At 37.3% G+C, this 17,714-nt stretch overlaps 1 protein-coding gene across 4 annotated transcripts in view; it reads left to right on the top strand.

Annotated features, from left to right (window-relative positions):
* LOC127941399 (ankyrin repeat and KH domain-containing protein 1) overlaps positions 1 to 17,714 on the top strand; it is a 48,788-nt gene that overhangs the window by 10,533 nt on the left and 20,541 nt on the right. The window contains exons 2-6 of one of the 4 annotated variants that reach the window (XM_052536396.1): positions 9,189 to 9,342; positions 15,388 to 15,511; positions 15,811 to 15,958; positions 16,602 to 16,749; positions 16,972 to 17,205. In XM_052536396.1, coding sequence (XP_052392356.1) covers positions 9,189 to 9,342; positions 15,388 to 15,511; positions 15,811 to 15,958; positions 16,602 to 16,749; positions 16,972 to 17,205 — 808 coding nt within the window. Of the gene's footprint in view, positions 1 to 9,188; positions 9,343 to 15,354; positions 15,512 to 15,795; positions 15,959 to 16,601; positions 16,750 to 16,971; positions 17,206 to 17,714 lie in introns of all 4 variants that reach the window. The other 3 variants (XM_052536395.1, XM_052536394.1, XM_052536393.1) reach the window with 3 other exon arrangements.

The following is a 17,714-nucleotide window of genomic DNA, read 5'->3' as shown; positions in this document are numbered from 1 at the left end:
GTAATACTTTGGCCACCGGTCAACAACTGGTAAAAAAAGATGACGCTCAATAAAGCTCACTGGCTGAGTTTTCTCCTCTGAAAGGAAAGGTTGCACAACTGACAGAATAAGTTACAATATCTGTGATATTGCTGATAAATTTTATTTGCTTTTTTTTTTTTTTTTTTACCTTGAATGCCATTACTTATATTTATATTATTTATATTTCGATATTTATTCTTCTGAGTTCAGAACCATAGTTTAATATAATCGCTGTTCATATTTTTATTCAAAGTTCAGAATCAAGATCAATTTATTACTCTTTTGTTTCTTATGATTACTGAGATAATCCTGCTAAATTTATTCTTTTTTTTTTTTACATTGAATGTCATTGCTCTAATTTTTGTTTAACATTTTGATATTTCATAGTTTGTTCAAATGTTTAACATGTATGCCATTCATATGTTCATTTATTAATGTGTTATATTATTAGAATGTTGTCCCGGATTTAAAACAAAGCACAGCAATAATATTTGAAAGTGTATTTTTCCCTTTCAGGAAAGTTATCGAAAAAGTAACGAAATCGCAATTCTTGACTTGGTATAGGTATCAAAACAATAATTTTGGTATCGTAACAACACTACTAGTAATGATGCTGAAAATTCAGCTTTGATCACAGGAATAAATTACATTTTCAAATATGTTCAAATAGACAGCAGTTATGTTATAGTAAACATTTCAAAATTTTACTGTTTTTACTGTACTTCGGATCAAATAAATGCAGTCTTGGTGAGCAGAAGAGACAACAAAAAACAAAATACAAAACTTTACTGTTCAAAAACATTTGACTGATAGTGTAGGCTGATTATTCTTATAGATTGAAACAGATGTGCTTTAGCCAGTATAAAGTGTATTAAAAGTGCTCTGTGTTGCTGCACAAAAAAAAGTGCAACCACAAATACATGTTTTTGGAGACAGACTTATGATTGAAAATGCAAACTGCTTGTCTGCCAGCAGAAGGCTCTGTGAGTGCGGTAGAACTAGCGGTTTCTCTAGTAATGGCTGTAATCAAAGCAGCTCCACTCACAAATGCTTCTTTATCAGATACGAGTGGAGTCCCTTCAGAGATACATTAATATAAAACACCTTTGCCGTATTATGATTTTGGAATGTACAGTGCTCATACATTCAACGAAGTCAAACGTCACAAATAAATAAATGTATGGGGAAACACTGGTAATGTACTGAAATATCGAAAATGTGTTTTATAAATCATGTCACCATTATTTAAAAATATACTGCGATACATATTTATATTGAATTATTTTCCAGCTCTAGCCCCAGGACATCAGGCTAGTAATCTTGCGAGCCTTGGAAAAACAAGTTTAGTCATTCAAACAAGACTATAGCTGAATTATGATACTTAATCTGACCTGAATGCTGGACCATGAGATTACAGAGCAGTTGAATGCATTTTTAGTCACATTTAAATTCTTGACATTCTTTTTGCTTGTTTTAGTCCTACATGGAATTCTGCAGTTTTTTTTTTGTAGTCATAAATTTGAATAGCCAGGTTTCAGTCTTGTAGCTTATTTGTGTGTTACTTAAAATTGTGACATCCTGACTCGTTCTTCTAGTATAGTCCTCTATTGAAATCTATATGCATGGTTCTGAAGAAAACCTGGGAAATTTTTCAGTAGTTGCACTCTTTAAGCACTCCTCGTGAATGTGATTCTTTCAAAAAGATTTGTTGGCTTCTTGGAAGCCTCTATATGTCCTATATACAGGTGCTTGTCAATAAATTAGAATGTCGAGGAAAAGTTCATTTATTTCAGTAATTCAACTCAAATTCTGGAACTCATGTCAGACCAGCAGAATTTCAAACAAAAAGTCCTCAAAATGATTGAAAATAAACCATCCATAATAAAAAAGCAAAGGACAAATACAATAGAATAAAAAGATACAAATGAAACCAACTGTGTTTTTTTTTTTCTCAAGTCTCAAGCAGTATGATTTAGTTATTTATTATTAATGTCTCATTTACGTTTTAGTTTGGCTCTAGTTTTGTATTTATTGCAGTTTATATTAAAAGGTTCATGTAGTTTGGTACAGCCTACAGAAATTAATAATCAAATGTAAAATAAAACAACCTGCTGTCACTTTAAGAGCTGCACGGATCCAAATTTGTTACACACCTTTTTTTCTGAGAAAACGTATGTTTTTCTGAATAACATGTCCATACTTAAAGTTATCCTTTAGCTTTCTCACCCCTACATGTCACCTAAAATCACAAGCAAATATGTAGTGCACTACATGAGCTGTGTAATCGCAGATCTGTTGTTGGTGAGTTGCTGTTTTGGACTGTAAACACTGTATGTTGAACTGTATAGAGTGCTATTATTATTTTTTTAGGGATTTTAGCCAGTGTTGTTGATTTCACCAATTCACCCTATTGTTTTCATGAAAGTTTAGGGTTACCAAACCTAAACCTGTCTGCAGCCACCAGACATGTTGTATGTAATAAAGAAATTGTCCCTTCTCCCTCACATCTTGTCTCTTGCTGGAAGTGTAGTGCTCACAGAGATGAGGTAATGAAAGTCACTTGTTTGGACGTAGCCTCTCGTCTCTTTCTCTCTAGCTCTCACTCACTCACTCACACACTCCCTCCCTGAGACAGAGTCTGAGACCAGAGCACAACAATTCCAGCCACGCCAGAGCCCTGCACATTCAAATGCTCCTGTATGCTTTTAATTACTCTTACTGCAGATGTTCTCAGCTTGACCACACCCGTCCTCGCGCCTTTCTCACCCTGCTTTTTGGGTCAGCTTCCTTTGGCAGCCCTTAGTTTTTATCTCTTCTGATTTTTTTTGTTGACCCCTCCCAGTTTCTCGAACTTCAGACTTCAGTATGCAGAAAGAGTAATCCCTTGACATAATTATAAGAACAACCAGAATCGTGTGCTTTGCTGGGTTTCTTGTGGCGGCTTCCTAGGTTTTGGCAAGAACCATGGTCTTATAAATTGTATAGATGGATACTGAATAAGGCTTGAAATTAAGAACTGTTTTTTTTCCGTTCTTTTCCACAAATGCTTCTGAAATGCATTCGTTCTTCCGCCAATGTGGCTGGAATATGATTCTAAAGTATGCAGAATAGGCATCAGAGCTTTTGTCATGATGATTACTGCACATTTTGTTTTCTATTGGCTTTGTATATGAAGTAAATATATATAACATTAATCTCAACATTAATCGGTTTCTTGCTTTAAGTCTTATGTAAATGCATGTATTTTTGGATGACATAACAAAAACATACACTACCTTTCAAAGGATTTGGCAAAAGGTGTGGTTTTTTGTTTTTGAAAAAAGTCTTCAAGTCAGGCACCAGAATTGCAAAAAAGTAATTTTGTGGCTTTGTATGTACGTTTCCTATTTTAATAACTTAAATGTAATTTAAATGGAAATGTAATTTCCAGTGACACCAAAGCTGAATTTTCTCCAGTGTCACATGATCTTTCAGAAATCATTCAGATATGCTGGTTCGGTTTTTAATAAATGTTTCTAATCAATGTTGAAAATAATTGTGCTGCTTAATATTAAGAAACTATTATGTGCACTTTCTTCGCAGTTATTTTAATACAAAGTTCAAAAGAACATAATTAAAATTTCAATACTTTAAGAAAATATTAAACCTTTACGGTCATTTTTTTATCTAATTAATGAACGAGAAACATTCAGTTCAGTTCCCCTGTGTGCAAGAACCTCCTGCTGTGTGGGTGTGTGTTGAAGAACTTCAACAGTTTGTACTAAGATGTAGAAAAAATTTATAATATGGTTATTTATTGTAAATCTCCCTCATTATATAAGTATTTAAATAATTAATATTAGTGCAGTGAACTTTATCTACCCTCATATAAGGGATGGCCGAAGTTCATGTATTAAGGCCCGTTCACACCAAGAACGATAACTATAGATAACTATAAAGATAACGATATTAGCGTCCACACCAGCGAACGATATTGTCTGTGTATTCTAAGCGGACGCGCGTCTGCTGCTTTAAATTCCCGCGCTCATTACAGCAGGATTGATTCTGATTGGTTGGCAATGTTTTTATCGTTCATCAGAAAAAAAAATCGTTCTGAAAGTGATTCCAACGATATAGTTTCTCTGTGCCTTTATCGTTATAGTTGTGGTGTGGCCTCCGCTATTCTTTAATATTGAGAACGATTTTTAGAACTGTATCTTTATCGTTATCTTTATAGTTATCGTGCTTGATGTGAACGGGCCTTTACAGGAGTGTCCAATCCTTCTCCTGGGGGGTCAACATCCTGCAGATGTTTGCTCCACCCAGCTCCAACACACTTGCCTAGAAGTTTCTAGTGGGTCTAAAGACCTTGATTAGCTGTCTCAGGTGTGTTTAAGGGTGGACGCTAAACACCCTTGATGTAGCATGATATGAGCTCTGCACAGATCTCAATGAAGACAAATACAATTTCCATACAGTAGTCATTTCAGCACATAAAAGAAGGTATGGTTTAAATTTATATAACAGTGAATATGTCAGTAAAGGCTTTTATATTGTTTTATAATGGATTTATATTGCAAAATGCTGTTCTTTTGAACCATTAAAGGGTTAGTTTCTTTATTAAAGGGTCTAGAATTCTTTATTTTCTTTTTCTGCTTGTTTGTGAGTTTTGTTACATCTATATTTTTTAATTGTTTAATTCTTTTAAAATTAATGGTATACATATTTGGTTAAAATTGATTCCCTATTTTCATTTTCGAAACTTTTTTTGGTTGGTCCGATCGAGTGTGCAATCGATTTTCGAAACTAAAAGTGACAGCCCTATTGCATTGTGCAGTATATTGAGACTGAGGAGCCAGAACTGTAACTGATAGAATGTGTGCTGTATTACAATACTGCGATATTTCTTCAAAAGCAGAACATGGAGACATTTATGTGTATTAATCTAGTAATCACAAGTGGAACAGTTATTGATTTTAAGGGTGTTTTCACACTTGGTTCGATTGCCTGGTCTGAACCAGAGTTAGATTTTTTTTTTTTTCTCCCCCCACTGGACTTTATTCACATTAGGGCCTTTCGCACCGCTTTAGTTCCAGAACTAAATGTAAAGTACTAAATATTTTGCGTGAACTATTTCCTAGTATCATTTAAAGGGTTGCATTCACAGCTAGTTAATTAGGACATGATGTACGCCGGTCGACAACGATGTCATTTGTGCATGATGTTCAACAACGTTAACTAAGAAGAACAATGTTAACAACAGGAGGATAGAGGATGCTGTGATCGGAGCTGTGTTTTTGTGTCTCGCCTGTTTCACAGTAATGGACATAGAATGTAGACGTATACATAAAGCAATCGAAAGAATGGATAGGAAGACTTAAGAATCTCCAATGACAACTGGCAGTGCTACATTTGCTATAAGTTCCTGCACTTCAGCGGCCGTACATTTATCACTGTTACTTGCGATATAAGTTGACACGATGTTTACAGTATGTTACATAGCATTTTAAATCATGGCGGGTGAGGGTGTTTTCTAACGCGTTTGGCCAATCAATTTCCAACCATACCCCAGACCACCCCTTTTAAGTGTACAGTTCACCCCCCAAGTTCAGAAGACAGTGTTCCCATTATCGAAACATACTGAACTCTGGCGTCAAACAAGCCTGGTGCACACCAAAAGTGCTAGTGTGAAAGCACCCTAAGTTTGGGAATCATTTTGTCTTTTCAGTATACCTGTACTTTCAGAAAATATTCTAATGGCTTAAAGGGATATTCCACCTTAAAATGACAATTTTGCCATTAACCACTTACCCCCATGTTGTTCCAAACCCGTAAAAGCTCAGTTCATCTTCGGAACACAATTTAAGATATTTTGGATGAAAACCTGGAGGCTTGAGACTATCCCATAGACTGCCAAGTAAATTAAATAACAGTGTCAAGGTCCATAAAAGGTATGAAAAGTCATCGTCAGAATACTCCATCTGCCACCAGACGTGCAATCCAGGTTATATGAAATGACGGAAACACTTTTTGCAAGTGAAGAAAACAAATAACTTTATTCAATAGTTCCTTTGGCCTCTGTGTCACTCCATATCACCGTGCTTTGTATGCTCTTCTGCATTCTCCGTGCCACAAGGATGTGCTGTTTTATTCCAAATCAAAGCTAAATACACATCGAAGTTGAAAAAAAAATTGTTTTCACTTACAAAAAGTGTTCCCGTCGCTTCATACTGTTAATATGCTACGCAGAGCTGAACTCTCGAGACGAGACTTAGGACAGATAAAATGTTACTAAATACATAATTGTTATCGAGAATAAGAGGCTGATGTCTGCGGTCTGCGGTCACGTTCAAGCGGTCACATTTACCATGTTTACTATGGTAACGTTAATTCATAGCATGCACAGTATTTTGCATCACTTATAAATATTTCTGCCTTGTATGGTGATTATAATCCACATTGGATCAAGTTATTCAAACACTCGTTGCTGACTGAAAATGAGTTTTTAATGCTGGTGTTAAAGATGTAAGCTTTCTGAAATGATCCATGGCACTGACGCTCTCCAGACGTAAGGAAACGCCGCCTTTGTTCATAACCGCTCCTCTAGCCTCCGCTGGCCCGCTTTGGTCCAAGGTTTTCATCCGGTCAAAAAAAACGGGCCATTTGCCCCGGGGAAGCACCGATGAGGCACGATCAAGCCCAGAAGTGACCGTGGAAACGTGAATGGCCCTGGCATGCACTAGTACGCCCGCCCGCTTTTGGCCCGACAGTGGAAACGTGGCTACTGTGCTCTTGCCTATGCTAACAAGCAGCCCAGTTCCTCCCAGTAGCCTACAGTGTGGGATGCCCTGCCTTGTGTGTTAAGGAAGGTGTGTGGAGGTCAAGGGCACAGAGAGATGAGGGGGAAACCCGCTGATCAGCTCATCTTAATGCTTACTGTAATTCCTTAAAGGCTCAGGGCCTAAATAGCACACAGCACTTTCTCCCAGGTGCATTTGCCATGGGGTGGGCCTAATGGCTGACATGAATTTAGCAACTAGCACCCTCATTTGTGCTGATTATCTTTTCTTTAAGGGAATACACTATGTGCTGCTGTTGTTATTGTTCTACTGGCTCATGTAACAGACATTTCAACAATGAAATTTTACTCTTAAAAAAACAGTTTTGTAAACTGTTGTAGTTTCTGGCTGGGATGCTTCCCCACAGGAAAAAGTCAAACCTTTTTTGAAACATTCAATTTATGGATTTTACTAGTGTCAGTAAAATGTCCCATTTACTGAGAGAGACACTATGACAAAGCAGCTCTACCATTGAAGTGGATAATATTAATATGTAATTAAATGTAATATAGAGCTGCACAATTCTGTATAAATTGAGAATCACAATTGTTTCTAGTCTCAAATAGAGATCACTGAACTAAACAAAATAATTTGTGACACAATATTATTGCTGTAGTCTATTTAAATGTTTAAAAAATTTGAATGAATTAAACATTTTTAATATGCACTACCAGTCCAAATGTTTTTGAACAGTAATGTTTGTTTTTTTTAAAGAAACTTTTTTATATTTTATCACCATCATCATTTAAAACACGTCAATATTTTTTTTCAGGATTCTTTGATTAATAGAAAGCTCAACATTTATCTGATTATATATGTTTGTGTGTGTGTGTGTGTGTATGTATACATACATATATATATATGTCTACTTCAGTTACATATAGGCCAATAATATGCTCATTTAATAAAAAGCAGTAATTGATCACTTGGTTTAGATTTTTTTTGTAACTGCTTATGTTGGTTATTTAATCTAAATTGTTTTTTTTTTTTTTTATGGGAAAAAATGTTTTTTATTTAAATGCAAATGCAAACATATCAAGGTACATCAATGTACAAGGTCTTAATCTTCCGGTGAAGATCTTCTGCAATCATTTAGTCCACTTAAACTCCACCTCTCCAAAAACTAGGGCTGTGTATTGCCAAGAATCTGGCAATACAAAACGTATCACGATATAGGGGTTGTGATACGATATGTTGCGATACATTTTTATAATTTTTTTTTATATCTCTGTTCTGGTTATGAGAATCGATACAATATTGCCAAACAAAATATTGCGATACGTGTATAGATATTTTCTTAGACCCCTAACAAAAAAAATGCTTTAATTTCTAGGGCACATACTCGTTCGCTAAACTGAACATCCAATCAGAGCTCACTAGGACTGCACGATATTGGGAAAAAACGTTCTCTCTCTGTTTCTCTCTCGACCGTCGGCTTGGTGTGTCCCCGGCCTTAAGCCTTCATGTCAAAACTGAAGTATGCTTCAGCATGTTTTTTTGTGAGCACTGCAGACAGTCCAGCCTCAGCTTTTACTACCAGTGACGAGCCTCATCAAACCACATGTACAGAAAGCAGAGCTGTTTACACAGGACACATTCTTCCCTTCAAAGACAGCTGGACAGTGCAGAAGGTTAAAATGCAACATTGGGGTTCTTGAGACATGCGATTCAAAGCTGAACTACTTTTAACTTGACCCGTCGATCATACAAAATGCAGCTCAAGACGTTTTTGTGGCACTTGTTTACATAAACCACCAATTAATAATGCCACAAATGTAGTACAACGACATGTCTAACTTAGACAGATTGAGAATCTTGAAACATCTTTAGCCTACCGTATATATTACACCAATGATATAGAATACGTTGACTTTGTCATATCTATTTAGTGCTTTGTTGTTTACTTTGAGCATTCATTTGGAGTCTTTTCACAGCAGATGTTGATTATACCAATTAATCAGATTTAAATGCATGTGATGTTCATTCAACTGGAAGTTTTGAAAAGTTTTACCAAAAAGAGTTGCTTCGTTTCAGTAAGGATATGACTGTACTTTGTATCTTCTGGTCATTGCAGGATCATTGTGAGGCTCTTATATAATTTCAGCACTTGTGATGTATGGTATGATCACACTGTGGCATCGCCGTGTTTCCTGGAACAAACCATATTCATTTTTCACAAGTCAGACTCAGGCCATAGTCTAATAGACACAAGTATTACCCAGATTCTGTTTTCTGACTAATTGAAGTTGCATTTAAGTTCAGTTTAATATATGGAAAAGTGTGCAAGACCACTTCCTTGTTTGACAAAAAACAAAAGCACAGTTGCTGACAATGTCTCTTTCATTGCAGGTGGAATCGTTTATACTAGACCAGGAGGATCTGGATAACCCCGTACTAAAGACGGCTTCAGAGCTGCTCCTATCCAGCGCAGCAGACGGAGCCGACCTCAGAACAGTAGACCCCGAAACACAGGCCCGGCTCGAGGCATTACTAGAAGCAGCAGGTACAACTTCCAACTGACCCTGATGTGATCGCATTAAGCCTAATAATTTATCCTGTGTCTTTGCATGCATGTGTGCACAACTTCTGTTTGCATTTACTCACTGTCTCCGCAGTGCTGAGCATGAGTCACGCTTTTGGTTTTAGTCTTTAGAACAAACTGTTACAGAGATCCTACGAATAGCTTTTTGTTGGAATTTGTTGCCACAAAATCCCCACAGAAGGGTAAATATTCATCAATCATTAGGGCTGCACCAACTAACAGATTAGAATCAATAAAAATAATTAGGAGACAAATTTAATTAATGAGTGCGTATAGAACCTTATTATTTAGTATTATGTTTTATACACTATTGTACAAATGTTTGGGTTGGTCAGAATTCTGTGTTTAAAAAAAAATATAATGATCACGGCTGCATGTATTTATTTAAGAAACAGAAACATTGTGAAATGATCACATTTAAAATAACTTTTACTTATATACAATTTTCAAATATTAATTTTAAAATGTGCCAGCTGGTCCAAATAAATAAGGTACTGAGCCATTTATTTTCAAGAGCAAGTCTTTAGTGAATCCCACGTTGAACTCCCTGAGATTAGAGAAGCAGTCATCAGTAAAATGACGTGTTTGAGGGCGGGTCAAGATGATGGTGGACAGCAAATGTAGAACAGAAGTAGGAATTATTCAAACGTGTTACCCATGACGTGTAGGCGTCACTGAAGTGGTATTCAAAGTACTACCGACTCGTTTTGGCTGTACTGTCAATTCTTTATTTTGGGAGGATGTAACTTTTAGTTATTGTGCACTTTCGGCTTTACAACTTAGCAAATCGTTTATATTCACATGCAGCTACATTACACACTGCATGAGCAATATTGGAAATAACATAATAGGGGCACTTTAAACAATTTTGTTTTGTGTTTATATGGATAAAGGACCTCAAGCATTTCATTTTTCAGTTCTTTTTCAAAACTATGGAGTGAATTGTTAATCTGTTTCTCTTACACATGACATTTATTATGAACAGAAACAAAGTGCTGTATCTGGGTCTCTCGGCTAAAGAGTTTACGATTACAGTATATATAGATCTACTACTGATTGAGTAGCACAGAGGCAGTTTGAGTTCACACACAGAAATATCTGTATATGGAGAGTTAGTGTTTAATATTTCCCTGCAAATCCTTAATACTGGTTTATTTTTACATGCTTTTCTAGTAGCATTTCTAGTCCTTATGACCCAGAGTGAGCTTTCGTAGCATATGAGTGCTTGCGTGTTAATGCTGCATAAATGGTCTTGGGAGGTCTAAGGGTCAGTGTAACAGTCTGTGTGCAGAGCATTTCATAATTTGTTTTATAAACTGGGAAACTGCTGGTTGATGGTACTTGGCACCAAGTTTTGCCATGTTCTGTTGACCTACCATGCTGTTGAGTGTGCTTGCTCGGGATGAGTTGGTTTGGGTGAGGCCCAGCATGTTAGGCCAGCCCTGCCCCATGAGCGGATGGTTATCTCACAGAGGAACCAAAGGGGAGATTAGTGGCAACAATGGATTTCCATACAGCAGCAGCAGCTTCACTCATGACTCAGCACTGGCCTTTAGTACACTTGTGTACAGTCTGTATGTGTGTCTTCATCTGTGTCTATGAGCATCTCTATTGCTTTCTCCATCTATGCAGAGCTTGTGAATGTCTTTGTTTGGTCGTTTGTGTCTGTACGCTGTTGTATTGTTTTTCTTGCACTTGATACGCGTTCATTATGCTGTTCATAATTTACCTACTGTTTACACACGCTTTGACGTGTTTTCATTCCACCTGCACCACACTATTGTGATTGAACACCTCCATGGCACGTGGTTTACCTGCTATCATGAGCATTATCTGTTTTGCGTCATCCCAGGCTTTCATAGGAAAGCAAATGCTGCTCTTCCTGGTTGAGGTTAGCAGGTATTTAATTATCACTAGAAATCTGAATATTGCCACTGTACAGTTGCCTAGAGGTCATTTACTTTAAGATTGAGGGACTGCAGTTTTCATGAAAATCCGAGGTGGAAATGGAAACACAACCTGCTAATCAAATTTGAGGTTTGGGAATGGTGCATGGCACATAATTTTAAAGACACAAACGGCCCATGTCTGAGGGAGATTAGAGATTAGAGGCTGATAGGGGTGCTCCGATCACGATCGGCCGATCATTATGCGCATCTCGTCAGTAAAGCCGGTTCTCTATATATATATATATATATATATTTTTTCATTTGAAGGGTGGAGGGGGGCATTTTTTTACATTCCTTAAAAATATTTATCTCGCCTAAATGTTTGATTCATGCACTGTATTTTTGTTTTTACAATCATGAAATTGTTGCACAATAGGTTACACAGCCCAAGTCTGATCTTTCATCAATTATTAAATGCTTTTTACTTTTGTATTTGCTTCTGGATTTATATATCAAGTTAAAGAAAAACATTTAAACTAGTTTACTTACGTTATCACAAAAATTCTAAATTAAAGTTTACCATTGACAGAAAGTCAGCTCTACTGCCGTCTTTTGCATTTAAACCTTTATTACAAGCAACCCTGTGGTTCACACCTTGGCGGTATAATCGCCATTGGCTAGTAAATTTTTTAGTTTGAAAAATTTTCAAATTGTACAAGAACCGTAGGGCTGTGCAATTAATCTGTGCACTCCATCTCGACAGTAAAGCCGATCCCATGATTAGTAGTAAATCTTCATCACTTGCTTTCAGACTGAGCAGCATTCATTAAACAGAGCCATAGTTCACTGACTGGCATATCACGTTCATAATCGCAGATGAATCGCATTCGATATTGCCTAGCTTGTCAGTAAACTAGGCCTCTGTGTAGTGAATGTCACTCTATCTGAAATCAGGTGATTGTGGTTTACTACTAATTGTGGGACTGGCTTTACTAATGAGATGCGCATGACAGTTGCGTGCGATTTAATTGCACAGCCCTACAAGAAATTCTTAATTATGATTTCAGGAGGTCTTGAATTTGGGGACAGTGAGACAAGAATTAAGATATGGCTTAAGCCCCTTTCACACTGCACGTCGGACCCGCAATATTCCCGTAACATTGCCTGGTCGCCTTCTGTGTGAAAGCAACCACGTCCCGGAATTGATTACCGAATCGAACCCGGGTCGGGGACATAGTAACATTGCGGTAATCGATCCGGAACGAGCGCTGTGTTAACAAAAGCCAGATCTAATTCCGTATCGAAGTGATGACGCGCGTTATCGCGCGACTCTTTTACCGGCGGTTTTGAAGGAAGATCAACATTCGCAGAGATCGTTTGCTTGCTTCAGTTAAAGTATAACGTGCCAAGCGTTGTCGACTCGTACATTACACGTCACGCACTGATGTCACGTGTCATTACAGGATCTTCCAAGGGTTGTGTGTGAAAGCACGCACATATGCCGGGTCATCACTGGCAGTGTGAAAGTGCAAAATCTAGCGACCAGGGAACAATTACAGGAACACTTTACCCCTGTATTTGCCGGAATGGCAGTGTGAAAGGGGCTTTAGTGTGACGATTAAACTTTGAAAGGATATGATTTCATTAAACACTAGCTAGAGCTGTGCTGCTTTCTATTTTGCTTTTACCTTTTAAACAGTTATATTTCTGTGCCAAATGCAAATTCATTCTATGCCAGCAATGAATGAATGAATTTGCTGGCATAGAATGAATTTGCTTCAAGAAAGGTCTAAAAAGGTCTTAAGTCTTAAATTTGATTTTAAAAATCCTTCATATACCCTGTAAGCACCATTTAATAATTTTCATTATGATAGAACTTTAGTGATTAGAACTAAAAAAAATGGTTACCATGTATGAATGCATATGTCATTTTAACTGAACTCAGTACTGGTTGTTATACTTAAGATATTGTTGGCCAATCAGGGTTTCTGGAAGGAAAAAAATTATTATTAAAAGATAATACTACAAATTTTACTACTACAATAATAATGCACAACAAACGAAGGATTGAAGGGCAGCTGGATTTATGAATATTAATCTCGTTGTCTGTGTTCCCTCAAACTGATTTGCTGAAATCAAAACAGGGATGGTAATAGATTAACATCAGCCAATGAGATTACATTATTCGATTTTGCATTAAGGCCGTCTGTCCACCAAAGCATTTTTATTAGGGATGCACGATATTGGATTTTATTTTTATATTCGATATGCCGATATTTTCAAAATAATTTTGGCCGATGCAGATACCGATATCGATATATATACACATTTTTCGCCTGATATATTTAAACTTTAATTTTACTGAAGAGAAATCCATGTATCTCTTCTGTACTGATTCTACCATAAATGTATTATTTTACAAATGTAGACAGACATTCACATCTGAAAAACAGGTCAATTATTTCACTTGGAGAATATCGGTTTGGCTCATCGGCAGAAATATTCATATCGGCCGATACCGATGATGGTCATTTTAAGCTTTTATCGGCCGATACCGATGTTGTGCCGATATTATCGTATATCCCTAATTTTTATCCAGCTGAAACACCAGGCACTCTGTAGAAAAATGTGGTACGTCAGTTCAGCATGGTATGTAAGACTCTCGCTCTCTCTCTTTGCATGTGTGAGAAACACAGCACTCGCAGAAGTGTCATGTGCCTTCACTAGAGTTTACAGTACGTCAAATACAGGTATACTGTGTATGCATTGAGATGAACTGAAAAAAAGCACAGAACGCTTGATGTAAAGTGAAACTTTAAAGTGCTTAGTGTTCGGCGAGTGAAAATATATCTATGCTAAACATATCGTTAGCCTCTCACACACATACTGGCAAGTAACAGACATACAATAGACATTTAGTCACCCAGAGTAAGATTTAGACACACATTTACTCCCTAAAATTCTGAGTGATAAATGTCTTCTGATATTTATTCAATTAGTTATGTATTTTAAAAATTTAAATTCCAAATAAGGAAGTTGCCATTACCCTGCCCTAGTTTATATAAACGGACTAGTCTCTTGTTTTCTCACAGCTCTCTTACACATAGAGACACTTTAATGCAATCTTTCCTGCTCTTACAGGCACATGTGAGCCTACTTAAGCCCCCCAAGTCTAATTTTATTGGAAATTTAAAAATCCAGGCTACTTATAGTTAGAAAATCATGATGTGTGCACATCTGTATCATGTTGTTGTTATTTTTAGGATTGTTTTGTTTGCTCCTGGGATTTCATGTATTTTGGACTCCTGTTGGCTCTAAGCCATCAGTAGCATACAGGGCTATAGAAAGACTAAGGAATAACATTCGGTATATATGTTTGAAAAACTATCACCCACCTTGATGGAATAATGACAAAAAAAATGCAATATTTTTTTTGTGGGAAGTCGTGGCCTAATGGTTAGAGGGTTGGACTCCCAATCGAAGGGTTGTGAGTTCGAGTCTCGGGCCGGACGGAATTGTGGGTGGTGGTAGTGCATGAACAGCTCTCTCTCCACCTTCAATACCACTACTTAGGTGCCCTTGAGCAAGGCATCGAACCCCCAACTGCTCCCCGGGCGCCGCAGCATAAATGGCTGCCCACTGCTCCGGGTGTGTGCTCACAGTGTGTGTGTGTGTGTGTGTGTTCACTGCTCTGTGTGTGTGCATTTCGGATGGGTTAAATGCAGAGCACAAATTCTGAGTATGGGTCACCATACTTGGCTGAATGTCACTTTCACTTCACTTCACTTTTATATCGGTCAACCTCTAGTAGTAATCGTGTCATTTGATAACCAGATGTTTTTTTTTTCTTCTTCATTGGTTACCATCAGCATCATATCTTTGAGCATTTATAGTGTTATGCCATTCTGAAACTCTGTAGGAGCTTTGAAATTTGAAGTTATAACATTACTAAAACTGCATGGTGTGAAATAGCTAACTAGCCTTTGTAATTCCTGTGTGTGAGTGTGTTGGGCCTGTACTAACCATGGATGCGTTTGTTCTTGCTGAATGGTGTGTGGTGCTGGTGTGGGGCTGGATGCTACAGGCATTGGTAAACTCTCCACTGCCGATGGCAAAGCCTTTGCAGATCCAGAGGTGTTACGCCGCTTGACGTCGTCGGTGAGTTGCGCGCTGGATGAGGCTGCTGCCGCCCTCACACGCATGAGGGCCGAAAACACGCTCAACGCCAGCCAGGCCGACAAGTAGGCATCTTTTCTCACATACACGATTTCTCCTCCTCTGTCCACACATTATGATGCAACATTCATGTTTAACTAGCAAGAATTACTTAATTAAGGCTAAACGCTAAGCACTGTTTAATGTGTTTTAATGATAACAGTTTGTCTGAATGTTTAAAGCACATTTGATATTTTGTAACCTTTGTAATTTAACGCGAGCAGCTGTGGTAGTCGTATTGCTCCAGCATGAGCCTTCAGTTAGTGTAGTTAGCTTAGCTTCACCTGCACAGTCGCAGTAATTGTAGTAGTCTGGTTATTTTTAGCCGCAGTCTGGCTGAGGCCTGCTCGGACGGCGATGTGAATGCAGTGCGGAAGCTGCTAGATGAGGGGCGCAGCGTCAACGAACACACAGAGGAGGGTGAGAGCCTGCTGTGTCTGGCCTGCTCAGCTGGATACTATGAGCTCGCACAGGTACTGTACAACTCAAACACACTTCCAATCCTAAAGCTGAAGAGCAAAACAACTCACACATGTATAAATAAAAAACATAAATTGGTTGTACCTTTGCAAAATATGCTATTATCACCTAGCTCTAATCTGCTAAATGTGACTATAGCGAAATATTCAAATATTTACAAGCATTAATACTATTAAAAATAAAAAATATAATTGTATTATAATATAATATATAATTATATTAACATTATTTTGTAAAGTTGCTTTGAAACTGTATATTGTTAAAAATGCTATCCATAAAAATCCTTGACTAGTTTATTAAGGCTAGTATCCTTAATATTGATACATTGATACCTCAAATGTAAGGTTTATTTCTATATATTTTTAATATATTTATGTATACTAATACATGTATTTGCAGTGTATAAAAAATATAAATACTTGTTTGTTAAAATGTAAGGATCTTTTCCTGAAGCTACATCAGTATCTGAAGTATCCTTATTCCTTACCAATTCCCCCATTTTTGATTGCAGTTGCTTATGATGCAGCTAGTGGTGAAGAAATTACATGCTTTACCTTTAATTTTGTGTTTTAGTATAAGCATGCGCTGTGGTTGTTTAGGAAAAAACATCTGTTGATATGATTTGACTGGATGTAGGTCTTGCTGGCCATGCATGCTAACGTGGAGGACAGAGGGATCAAAGGAGACATCACGCCACTTATGGCTGCTGCAAGCGGTGGTTACGTCGACATCGTCAAACTGCTCCTAGTGCATGGAGCCGATGTTAACGCACAGTCATCAACGGGTATGACAGCTTTTATATATATATATATATATATATATATATATATATATATATATATAATATATATATATATATATATATATATATACACATACAACAATATGCAATGAAAGTGGACTTAAATTGACCAAAATGAGTAAAGTACATTTTCACCCTAGTGCAAGCCAAACCTTGTGCTTGCAAACACAACTTGCTCATCCATTGTATTTCCTTTTCTTGCAGGTAACACAGCCTTGACATATGCGTGTGCAGGAGGCTTCCTGGATGTAGTAAAGGTGTTGTTGAAGGAGGGTGCTAACATTGAAGATCACAACGAGAATGGTCACACTCCGCTGATGGAGGCTGCCAGTGCAGGCCACGTGGAGGTCGCTCGTGTGCTTCTGGAGTACGGTGCTGGAATCAACACACACTCCAATGAGTTTAAGGAGAGCGCACTCACACTTGCCTGCTATAAAGGTGCGTCCCATTGTATCATAGACAAAATAATCATAATATGGTATTGTTTAATTCCAAAAGGTTTTGACTTATTCAAATAAATGCGATCACTGCATATGTGCGGGTGTTTTTATATCACTGTATTTCAGAAGGTAACGGACTGTATTTAGAAAATTTTCTATGTCATTTTCATTTGATATTGCATGTAATGCCTGATAAAGCAGCGTTTGTGAGCTCAGCGCTGCTTTACAGCCGTTACAGAGGAAACATCTATCATTCCCGCTCTTAAAGTGCCTCCTCCTGGCAGAAAATGAAGTAGGGCTGCAACTAACGATTATTTTGATAATCGATTAATCTGTCGATTATTTTTACGATTAATCGGTTTATGTACTTATATTTTAGTTTTTTCCATTTTTTCCCCAAGTAAATTATTAATAAAGGGTCTTTATCATTCAGCATAGATTTTTAAGAGATTTTAACCATTTTGCATTGTCATATCCTCATCAAAAATATACCTGGAGTTGTTTTAT

Source organism: Carassius gibelio, chromosome A21 (genome assembly GCF_023724105.1).
Source record: "Carassius gibelio isolate Cgi1373 ecotype wild population from Czech Republic chromosome A21, carGib1.2-hapl.c, whole genome shotgun sequence".
In the NCBI taxonomy this organism is placed as follows: Eukaryota; Metazoa; Chordata; class Actinopteri; order Cypriniformes; family Cyprinidae; genus Carassius; species Carassius gibelio.
This window is presented reverse-complemented; position numbering and strand designations above follow the sequence as displayed.